Source organism: Drosophila innubila, chromosome X (assembly GCF_004354385.1).
Source record: "Drosophila innubila isolate TH190305 chromosome X, UK_Dinn_1.0, whole genome shotgun sequence".
Classification (NCBI taxonomy): Eukaryota; Metazoa; Arthropoda; class Insecta; order Diptera; family Drosophilidae; genus Drosophila; species Drosophila innubila.
The window spans coordinates 12,772,731-12,785,153 of NC_047626.1; the positions used below are offsets into that span (position 1 = coordinate 12,772,731).

The following is a 12,423-nucleotide window of genomic DNA, read 5'->3' on the forward strand; positions in this document are numbered from 1 at the left end:
ATTGCGCTCGGCACATTTTACAGCTGCGAGAGCCAAAAACCACAACGAATTCCAATCAAGTTCTGTGGCAATTTTAATTGCCCCATCTGCCCGTCTCACGACCCCTAAAAATCTGACTAAAATAACCGTTGACTAATTTGTCGACACGACAACTAAATCCCCGTCCTCAATCCCAACTCAATTTCAATCCCATATCCCAGTGGATATGTTACGCTGTATACACTATATAAAGTGCCCCAAATGGACAAACTTGGCTGCGTTTGTCAGTTTTACAATTAATTAAACCACCAAATTAAAACTTATTCAATGAATTTGTGGAAATTCTTAGGAGGGAAAATATGTCTCCAGAGTCAAATAATTTAACATAAGTATTAGTTTGAATACACTTAGGCATTTATCTGTAAGGAATTCATTGTAAGGGCTTGAAAAGTGAGAGTTGAAAAGTTGAAACAGGCACGAATAGCAAAACTACATAAAAAACAAGGGGGCTCCGCCCTCTGCTCGCTTAGCTCGCCTACCCTGTGCCCAGGTACTCTGTCCTAAAAGTTGACTTTCGACAGATTGTCGCTATGGCAGCTATATGATACAGGCAACCGATCTGAACTAAATTTAGACAGAACGTATACCACCATCTTAAATGCATATTCTATTAGTTTAGTTAAGATATCTCAAGAAACCAAAAAGTTTTTTATACTAAAACTTTATTTTCGACCTACCGTTCCTGTGGCAGCTATATGATATAGTGGTCCGATCCAATAATAATAACAAACTTGATCTGCCTATGGTATCCAGGAACCTACATACCAAGTTTGAAGTCTCTAGCTCTTATGATCTCTGAGATCGACGCGTTCAAACAGACGGACAGACAGACGGACAGACGGACAGACAGACGGACGGACATGGCTCAATCGACTCGGCTGTTGATCCTGATCAAGAATATATATAATTTAACTTTATTTAAAATCCGATCAACCCAATGCAAATGTTTCCATAGTTTGCTTATGGCTTGCTAATACTCTTTCTCGCTCCAGCTATCTTGTTTCTCTTTCTATGAATATACGAATTAGCATAAGATTCGGTTGTTTAAAGTAGAAATTTTAATACTTTTGTCTTGGTACCAAAAAACCATCAAAATTATCCGAGTGGGAGGGGGTATGGGGGGCATGGTCTTGGTTAAGCATGGCAAACAGTTCATAAATACTATTTATGTATGTACTTATAATATGTGAATTAGTCAACGTGTTAAATTTGCCCAAAATGCAGCAAAATATTTATGAGTTTTACTCGTATTGATAGATTGATTGACTGAGACTTGTGCTAATTTCAATTATTCATTTGCAGATGGAAACGCATGAGCATGGTGGAAAGTTTTCAAAGGATATGGCTCGGCTCGAGTGCAACAGCGACACGGACGTCATCAGCCCAACGGGCACCAGCAGCTCCGGCGGAGGCGGTGGCGGCGGCGGTGGCGTCCCACCGGACACCTCCAGCCACCATAAGCGGCATCACAAGAGCGGCAATAGCTCAACAGCGGCAGCGGCAGCGGCGTTGGCCAATGATGATGACAATAACAGTGCGGCGCATTCATCGGATAGCAAAAGTCCCAGTCAGCGGTAAGTTTGGTTAACCACAACACGCACATATCACACACTTACACACTTCCACACACACACAATCACACACTCACATACAAAAACACCTGGCATAATCATGTACTTGTGTACCATATAAAAATACATATAGTACATACATTTATGTAACTTTGAAGGTTGAGCAAAGTTAAGAGCTTGACAAATAATAATTTCGAATGCAACAACAACAAGTGTAAACAAAATCATTGCGAAAACAAATCGAATTTTGGCATGCCGAATTTGAAATACCCTTATATTTATTCTTATATTGCTATTATGTATACAAATAACCTCCAAGTTATATAGGTAAATATCTTTCAAATCCCTCTGAAAGGTCAACATATTGGTAAAGTCAATCAAAGATGAATGAAATCCAAAGTTTTCGTCCATAAGTGACAGCTAAGTTAATTAGTAAACGAACAATATCATTTGATACTTGAAAGCATTTCAAGATTGTTCAAAATTTTGCATCCAAGAAAGTTGTGTTGGATCGACTTTAATCAATTAGATTTTTTTATTAAAAGAGGTGGTTAAGGCAGAAGTCTTTAATAGCTACTAAGGCTATCAACCATTATTGTAAAGAATGTCTTTTGAGATTTTTCACTTGTAAATATGATCTTCAGATTTATTCAAGCACTTCAGAATTATTCCATGTATTTTTAAACATTCAATAAAAACCCTTAACGGTATCATATATCATACAAATATAAATTAAATAATAAAACATTATTTTGTAAAATATATATTGTAAAATATATTCTATTCTTACTCTTGATAAATAATATAATTCTATACCTTCTATGCCATTTCGGATATAAAAATTATATTGGATGAAACGCAAAACCTTTCTTACATTTTCAAGTAATATCTGACAGTATCACTAGTATATATAGTACATATGTAATATATATTTTTTTTTTGTATGATATTCCACATATGCTTACTGTGCTCAGCAAGAGTAAAAAGCTATAAAGAAGATGAACATGTTAAACATGAACAAGAAGAAGGGGATAAAGAAGAAAACGTTTTATAAACCATAATTGAAATGTACAGTTCAACCCTAAACATAACCTGTCGTTAAACCCAATCCATGTATACAATCCATTCACATTCACACATACATATTCACATGCTCAGACTTTAAGCTGACTTTAAAAAAAATATATGAAAAAAGCACACATCCTTACATACATACACTCATATACACAGACACACACACACACACACGTACAAATACACACATATAAACGTACAGCAGTAAGCGCATAATTGATTGTAAATTGTGTAGCATACTTTTTTGGGCTTCGCAGCTGCTTTTGATTTTTTCTTTTTGTTGGTACTCGCAGTTGATGCAGCGTATTGACATACTGACACCCATAAAAAAAAACATATATTTATATATAAATATATATATATATATGAAAATATATATGCATATATTTGTACATGTATTCGTACATGTACTCATCGTACTGTTTGGATACATTTCTCCCTTTGGTGTTGTGATTTCTTTTAGTTTTTTGCTTTGATTTATTTTTTGTCGTCGCCATGTGATAAACGCATCGTTTGTATGCATTTTGCTCGTATTTGCCATCACAATCCGAATATATGTATGTGTGTAAAAGAAAAGAGCAATCAGAATTCTGTCATAAACTAGTTGAGTCAACAGCAATTAGCGAACCATTATGCCGTTAATGGGGCGGGTAAGTGCTATTGACTGCATCCGTCTGTCAACTATTATGAAATTAATGCGTAAAATATTTAGTTGCGAAACTTTACAGCTTTATTCACAGGTATTTAGCTAATACTACGCACATAATAGGGGCTTAAAAGTGATAAAAAATTATTCTGGTCAGAAATTTTCATAGTGAACTAATGAAATTTAAATACACTATTCTGAAATCTAATTGCCTATTACATTTTTTACTATAGAGTTTAGTAAAAGTTATTTTAAAAATTTAGTAAATTTAATTAAATAGCAAGATTTCAGCCCGATTCTGAACCAAACATTGCAGAACCGGATAATGAGCCGAAACCTTATTTACCCCGCAAACCCAAAGCAGAACCGAACCACTTTCTTGATTAAAAGGTTTGGTTCGAAAGTAAATTAATTACATAAATTTTATGTTTTTCTAAAACTACTCCACTATATTTGAGACTTTGCATAAAAAAATAAGTCATAATCAAAATTCGAGTTTTTGTAATAAAAGTTTAAATAGTCAAGAAAAAATAAAAACAATAAAAATATTTGTTTGTATCATATTGAACAAATGTTCGAGTCCAAATTAACCAGTTCACAGACTGAGCCCAGTTCTTGATTTATGGTTTTAACCGCTAAACCGAAGCTTTATCAAACCATGATAAATAGTTAGCTCAAAAGAAAACTTGGTCAAAATTAAAAAATTTCGAATATTTTTTTTTATTTTATTTTATTTATTTATTTATGCACGACTAAAAGCAGTCGGCAAACAAAAAAATTATCAAGTATAAAAATTAAGTTAAAGATTAAAAATACAAATACAATTAAAAATAAATTATGAACTGTAACGAAAAAAAAAATTATAGTTAAAGTTAGTTTAAAGTTTTTCTCATTGTTTGATTAAACACAGTTTCATTCTCATTAGAAAGCCAAATTTCTATGTGTTGTAGGATAGAAAGTAAAATTCAATGCAGATTAAGTAAATCGATAAAGAAAAAAACCTGATTCAGATTAGACAAAGAAAATAAGTTTAGTACTGAGTATCACTGTGCTCATCATTAGACTAGGAGTACTTGTTTAACCAGTTAGTTATAGGTTCAATGGTAGTTGGAAGTGTGTCTCTTATTTGTGGTGACAAAATGATAATATAGTTCGTACGACAATTATGGTAGCTGAAATTGTGTGTTGAGAGTTTGTTCAGTGCTTTCATTAATTAACCAAGTTGCAGAGCCTCTTATGGTACTAAAGCCAACTCGATGTCCATGGAGACCAGTTAGGACAGCAACGAGTGGTTTGTGGACTGTCCTCCCTCAGCATTTTGGTGGCAATTGTGGGCAGTTTTATGAGCCTCTGTGAAATGCTCCTACAAATCCGAATCCGAATCCAAATGTTTAGTTTAGTTAAGTGAATTATGTCCCTGAAATGCGTTGACAGAGTTGTTGGCCAAAATGTATAAGCCAATTTGGGTTGGATAGCAACAAAATTTGGCTCATTGGCTGATTGGGTTAAGGACTTCTTTCGTTTTTTTTCTGTTCGGGGATTTAACGTGTGCGTACACTAATGCTTAACCCAAACAGATTTAAAGTAAGCCACAACAAATTCGGCACACCGAAGCGCAGAATACCCTTGCAGAAAATAATTGGTTGAATTTCAAGTATTTTGAAAGTTTTAGTGAATGGTTTTTTTTTTTTAATAGAACTGAAACCTTCAGCTGAAAATATTTGAGAATATATATAGTATATATAATATGTTTTTTTTTTTGAATGATTATATATTATTATTACCAAGGCTGCAAACCGGTTCTAAACCGAACCTCGTTCGGTTCGGGTTTTAAAACAGCCTGAACCGGTTCATGAACCGAACCCTTGAAATTATTTACTTTGCGAGCCCGAACCTAAACCGAACCACTTACTAAAAGAAAAGCTTCGATTCGAGAAAAAAATTATTACAAAAATGTTATGCTTTTCTAATTACGCAATTATTTGAGACTTTGGATTAAAAAGGGTCATATTTAAATCTTTAAATAAATTTAAATTTAAATCATAATTTGATTTCTTTAAAAAAAAAATTTAATTTGTTCAAAATTTAGAAAAAAATTTGAATTGACCTAAGAACCTTGGGTTCAGGGGTTATATAAACCTATTCGCGAACCGAACCGATGTCTCGCTCTATGGTTCGAACCGCCGAGCCGAATCTTTAACAAATTTTTGGATGTTTGCAGCCTTGATTATTACTATTATTTTTGGAGAAAATATTTGGTGTATCTGTAGTAGGATTTGTCCGCTTCTATGATATGCATATATACATATATGTAATCTAAGAACTTTGGAATGAGTTCGGGATTGGACTATTGGGTTAAAATTGAGAAAGGAAATATCAGCTGATTCGTCTGCTTTTATGTATTTAGATTCTTTAGATTCGAAACGATTCTTCTGATTTAAACCTAGATTATATCTGTATTTATTTTTCAGATATTATTATATTAATTGAAGATTGTTAGGTTAGGCACTTAAATGTGACAGTTAAAGTTTGAGCACTGCAAGGGTATACCTGACTACCAAGATACTCTCTCCCTCATATATGTAACATTGTTATTGGGCATTGTCACTTTCGGTATATATAATTATGTATTATACCCATTTACCCATTGGAAGATCGGCCAACTCATCGCTGACCAGTGGGCAAAGTACCAACTGCAACTGCACGAATGCGAGTAGTTTAAGATTGTACACAGAGAGGGATAGACTTATATTGTCTCCGGCACAACAGCAGCAAGGAAAAAAGCAATTGATATCGAGTTCAGATGAGCATCGACAGCCAGCCCGCCAGCGTCGTCAGGTGCGAATGCATACGAATAGTCCGTCCTCCGATTGCAGCTCGTACTCGTGGACGGTGGGCAGCAGGGGTGGAGGAGTGGGCGGCGTGGGGGGCAGGCTAATAAATTCGGCGAGCTGTACGCAGGTGAAGACGCTATCCTCGTTCATCAGTGAGCATCCCGAGGAGCTAGTGAGCATTTCAAGCAGTAATCACAACAACAATGCCAGTCTCCACAACAACAACAACAACAATGGAAACAACAACAATGGAACTAATCAGACAACCAAATGGAAGAGCTTGAGAGCCGTTATGGCATATTACTGTTCATTGCGTCGGATTAAGAGGAACGGTGCTTTTACACTTTAAGAGTACATTCAAGCTAATCTAATTTAATCGAAACTAAACTTAACTTATCAAAGCAAGCAACTATCTAACTTAATGATTGCTAATCGTACTACTAATTTCTTGCATTATTTGTGTGTGTGTGTGTGTGTGTGTGTAATAACTAAATTTTAAAACAAATAAAAAATCCACTAAATACATCCACCTAAAATATAAGTCCAGTCCTTAGTTCCCAACCAAAGCTCCAATCGAATCCAATTAATTCCATGCAAAAATAAAATGTAGTCAATTCTTCTTAATTGCCTACTAAATCTACTAACCCGTAAGCAACAACAAACAGTTTGTAGTGTGTGTATTATCCCTTTATTCATTTTCTGTCTCCTCTCTCCTTCTCTCTCTCTCTCTCTCTCTCTCTGTGTCTTTTTAGACAAATATCCTTTCCACATATATGTGTTGTCCTCTCTTATGTATGCCACACAAAAAACATTTTTGACCGTGTCTAACAATTAATGTGTAAATCGAATGCAGACCGTTCTCTCTCTCTCTCTCTTTCTCTCAAACACTCGCTCTACCTCTTCTTCTCTCACATACTCTCCCACTCCTTATATAAGGTTCATCTGCTCACTCGCTAGCTAGAACGCTCTTCCATTATCTCTCTCTCTTTCTATATCTTTGCTCCGTTACTCCCTATTTCTCCTTTTCACACAGTCCTTCTTCAATGGCGATGACTTTTGTGACATTGTTTTAGGGTGTCTTCTATATTCTTTCTTCTAGGCAACTAGCAATTCTTCCGCAGATTCACTTGCGGTTCGAATTGTTGTGTTATTATATTAGTCAGCTTTGCGAGTTCCTTCTCTTCTTCTTATCGTCCTCTCTTGCTGTCTCAGTTTCTTTAGTTTTTGCGATAGAAGGAAATATAGTATATTTTTTTTTTCAAAAAACTCCTAAATAAAAACAATTTTGTAATCCATTGCCGAAAAAAAACAAACACAACAAAAAAAAAAACAACACGCGAAAATTGTGTTTAAATATTTGGTGAGGTCTAGACTCTACATATGTAGACTGTGGACTCTAACTCTAAAAAAAAAAGTTACCATTTCTTAAAGAAAATTATTTCCACAATAATGAAAATTTTGAAAAATCAACAATTTTATTTTAGCCAACAACAGGTCAAATTTTTAAAAAAGCAGTGTTGTTGCATGATAGAAGTTTTTTTTATCTATATTTACTGAAAATTTCAGCCTGGTAGCGCCTATTGTTTCGGCTCCAAAGTGATCAGTGAGTTAATAAATGTGTCAGGACAAAGAGTTTTTCATAGACATCTTTATGTGTGTAGACATGTAAGATATCATATTATTCTTACATTTTGTTCTCCTCATTCAGCCAAGAACTGCGTCGTGTGCTACTTTTCATTTAATTTTTTGGCAAGAGGGCAACTTAAAAACTTTTCAAACTGTGCCAAAGTGCAGTTTTGCACACACAGACACACACACACACACACACATACACAACTCTGAGCTGAAATGAAAAATCTCAGCAAAAGTTAAAGTGGCATTTGTGAATGTGTGTGTGTGTGTGTGTGTGTATATATTGAGAGAATCGATATGTTTAAGTTGCCTGCTGCATTGTAGACGAACTTTTGACACACATACACACACACAAACACGCACACATGGGCAAAGTTGAAGTGTATGTGTCTATGCATATGCTACAATACTTTGGCATTGTGCATGCCAAATGAGAAATTGCCTTCTGAATGACAACTTACAAAGAATTTGAATTTAGAAAATTGCAAATTTATGTAGACCCCAACAGCACAGCAACACACACACACACACACACACACGATGTGCAGGTTTGAGGGGGGTCTTAACCTCGTCTCGTCCCCTCTTGAATAAAATTATGCACTGTCAACTTTGGCAACTGCCAAAAGAGCTGAGAAACACATGAATATGCATCTCTTTCTCGCTGTCCTTCTATATGTTTCGTGCGCTCTGTCTCTTACTATCACTCTCTCTCTTTCTGTCTTGGGGTTAGGGATAACTAATTCTGTTTCAAGTGTAGCAATCGACATTCATTGTTCGATCTGCTGCCGCATTGCCTATTTTTCAATTTGTTCTTCTTCAGTGTCAGTTAAATTGCCAGTTACCCTTACATACATATGTATAAAATCACACACACACACACGCACACACACACATTTACATATGCCCATGGTGGCAGGCATTTGTTGCATTTGCATCACTGTGCCAAGTGTGTGGGGCAAGTGTCTTTCAAGTCTTGTTCCCAAAAATAGCAACATGTTTGATCGCACTTTGTTGGGTCATTATCCAATCATGCCTACTAATGGCACGAGTAAAATTTGAAACACATATTGAACAATAATTGATTTAATAAACAACTCGTACACAGAAAAAATTAATAAAATAAAAATTAAAAAAAAAAAGATAAAATTAATTCAATGGTAACCCCGGATTTTCTTAAACCAAATACAAAATACTTGATTCAAGCACGATTTTTCTCAGCAATATTTTAATTTTCGGGTTTCTGTACGATTTAATTTAGTTAGCCTAAATATTGAATGGCTTCATTGACTTTTTTAATGTTGATTCGTTGTCATTTTATTGGTATATTGTCTTCAATTGTCTTCATAATATGTATACTTAAAACTACATGCTAAAATTAACCATTTTTTTACCTTTAATTTTAGAATGATTTTATTCAGTTTTTTTTTTCATAACATGATAAATTTCAGTTCTATTAACAAAAACTGCAAATTTGACAGATTTAAATAATTAAATAAATAAATAATAAATTTAAATAATAAATATATTTTTTAATAATAGTTATATTAATTTAATTTTAATTTGTCCTTGGCGGTTTTTAAATAATAATAAGTGTTTCACAGACGAGTTTGTTTTGTATTAGTTATCTATGTAATACTATAATCATAAAAAAAGTCAGAAGGATATAATAATATGCGTCATGTTATATAAAGTATTTTGATTTATTTAATGAGAATTACTATCTGTCTCTCTCTCTCCCTCACTCTCTCTCTTTCTCTCTCTGTGGGCATTATTTATGAAAGTTGTTTGTCCGGTTAACATTGTTGTTCAAAATTTCTGCATTGGGCAGCCAAATGACTTGACATTTGCCCAGTTAAGTCCAAAAAAGCAAAGTGCTTTTGACCAGATCGAAATGGGAAACTTGCAAATCGTTGTTCCACATTTTCGTTGGCCAACAAACTGTTGAAATTTGTTGGGTCAGGTCGGCGTGACAGTTGCAAAGTGGCAGCCAACCGAGTACACTGATAAAAACAGACAGGTTTATATGTTGTTTTTTAATGTTGATTTATTTTAGTATAAATTTAAGAAAAAAAATTGCAAGAAAAAAAAAAAACATTCTACAATCAAACGTTTTCTTCTATTTAAAGAATTTTTGGTTATTGGAATTAATGTTTTCCTCACAATACTAACAATTTTTAACGAGAAAAAAACATATTTTTTATCTGTGTACCCGTTGGTTGGCAACCCTATAGGGAAAAGCTATGTGGTGTCGAGGCGTTAATTAAAATCCGAAGCTTAGGAGCAGCCGTGTAGCCATGTTTGTGTGAGTGTGTGTGTGTGTGTGTGTGTGTGTGTGTGTCGATGATTTGTGGTACAATAAAAAATTGGTATTTAATAGGTGGAGCATACCACAAAGCTGAAAACTCGTTCGGCTTTTCTGTTCAAGCCATACAAACTAACAAACTCATTTTCAATTTATAACAAATCGAAAGAGCTCAACTGTATGGCTGTATGGCTGTATGTGTGAGTGTATATGAACGTAATCTTATCGTGCAGCAAGCCTTTTTTACGCTTCATGGCACACAGCCCGCATGTGGCCCAAAAAAAGCAAATGGCCAAAAGCCAAGTCAACGAGCTGACCGTTAACTGAATTGCCTCGTTGCTGTGGGCCTGTTTATTTTGTGTGTGTGTGTGTGTGTGTGTGTGTGTGAAACGGAATGCGTGAAAATGGCCCCTTGAGCAATGCGTGCAACATACTCGTAATAAGCGAATAACCAGAATAAAAGAAACTCCTATTTATTTAAACGAGAACTGTAGATTGAATATTGCAGCCTACATGAACAACAATTGTTGAAAGCCAATATAGTAATTTGACACATAGGGAAATCGTTAAAGCCACAAAGATATTAATGTGAATTTGAGTAGTCAACTTTATTTCACATTTGATTTTTAAGCTCTTTATATAAAAGGACTGCTCTTTATGTATATGGTCTACCTAATGGGTTTTGCCACACCTGCCTTTTACATACTTTACACAAATTAACATTGTTGTGAATATAATCTGCTTGTTATACCCTTTTTTTTATTAAGAAAATGGCTATTTTTTGGTCAAAATCACTCCGCTTGGAAGTCATCAAAATCGACAATTAAACTATTAAATATTGTTTTAATACCGTTCCTTCCTTGATTTTAAAACATCATATCTTAAACGACGTCTTATAAATGCAACTAGGCAAATACAAGCTTAATCCATATGTCAGATTTTCGAATTTCTTAGAATTTGACAGTTAAAAAGTCGTAAAGTCCAATTAAAAACAAAATTAATTTCCTTTTTCAAAATTTATAGATCTAACACTACTGGTTTAAATTTAAGATCGATTTACAGAAATATTCATTAACTTTTAAAAAAAGGAATAGCCACTTTAGGTTTCTGAGGTTTCTCTACCATAGAACAAAAAGTGTTTATTTGTCAAACGGATCCCTTTATGTATAAAAAAAAGTGGGTTTGGTTCATGTCAGATTTTGGCTGTTTCCTAGTGTAATTTGAAGAGTGTAAATGTGTGAAGTTAATGCTGTCTTCAATCTTTAAGTTTTTTTTCGCAAATGTAAAACAAATAATATATTAAAAAGTTTATAAAAGAAATATTTCAAATGTTACGAGTATTTAAAGTTATTAAATGGGTTTTTAAAATTTATAATTTAATAAATAACAGAGTTGAGATTAAGAAAAATAGGTGGTTGTCCTCGTCGAAGTTTTTAAACCTTACTTACTTAGCATTCGCTACTTTATAGAGGCCTTAAGTGTCATTCTCTGTCTCTCTCTCTCTCTCCCTCTCTCTCGCACTTTGTCTATTTTGAAACATAACAGTATCTGACTTTCGCTTACACTCTCACGCTGTACATCTCTCTCTCTCTACTCATATGTCGTATAACTTTGGGTATGACAAACTATGTATCTCTTAGTTATATCTGTTCAAAGAGAAAAACATTCATCTAAATAAGCAAACATAGAAAAAAAAGAATAGAAAAACAATAATAATAACAACAACAACAACAACTAGAACAAGCACAACAACAAACGATGCTGTAAAAACAAATAAAAGAAAAATTTCAAAACTCGTTTAGGAAATCGCGTATCGGAGATGGAGCTTCAGATCCAGATTCCGATTGGTAAGTCCCTTGCGTTGCTACCATTTTTGGTTAACTCTCACTTGCTGAACGACACACACTCACACAGGCGCACTCACACATACACACACACACACACACACACCCACATAGATACACATATTTACACAGCTACGCTTATTAATTATGTTGCAAAATTCAATGATCTTGATAATGATAATGATGATGATGATTATGCTGTTGCTGATGATAATGATGATTGGGCTGCATCTAATTGGCATGTGTGCGCTTCTTTTTCAATTGCGTTGGGCAACGAAGATATTAAAACAAAACAGACAAACGAACACACACTTAGTACATACTTAGTTTAGTGTGGGTTAACAGCGAATATCAGACACATACACTCACACTCACACACACACACACAGACACCTGCAACTGTATCCACACCCAGATTTAACCATTCACTCTCACATACTTATGTAATCCAATAGACCACAAAATACGAGTAGTTGCCAAA

At 34.4% G+C, this 12,423-nt stretch overlaps 1 protein-coding gene across 1 annotated transcript in view; it reads left to right on the top strand.

Annotated features, from left to right (window-relative positions):
- LOC117783981 (pneumococcal serine-rich repeat protein) overlaps window positions 1-12,423 on the top strand; it is a 32,311-nt gene that overhangs the window by 1,881 nt on the left and 18,007 nt on the right. Inside the window, 2 exon segments of the mRNA XM_034621570.1 lie at window positions 1,342-1,613; window positions 11,901-11,945. Of these exon segments, the coding sequence (XP_034477461.1) occupies window positions 1,342-1,613; window positions 11,901-11,945 (317 nt within the window).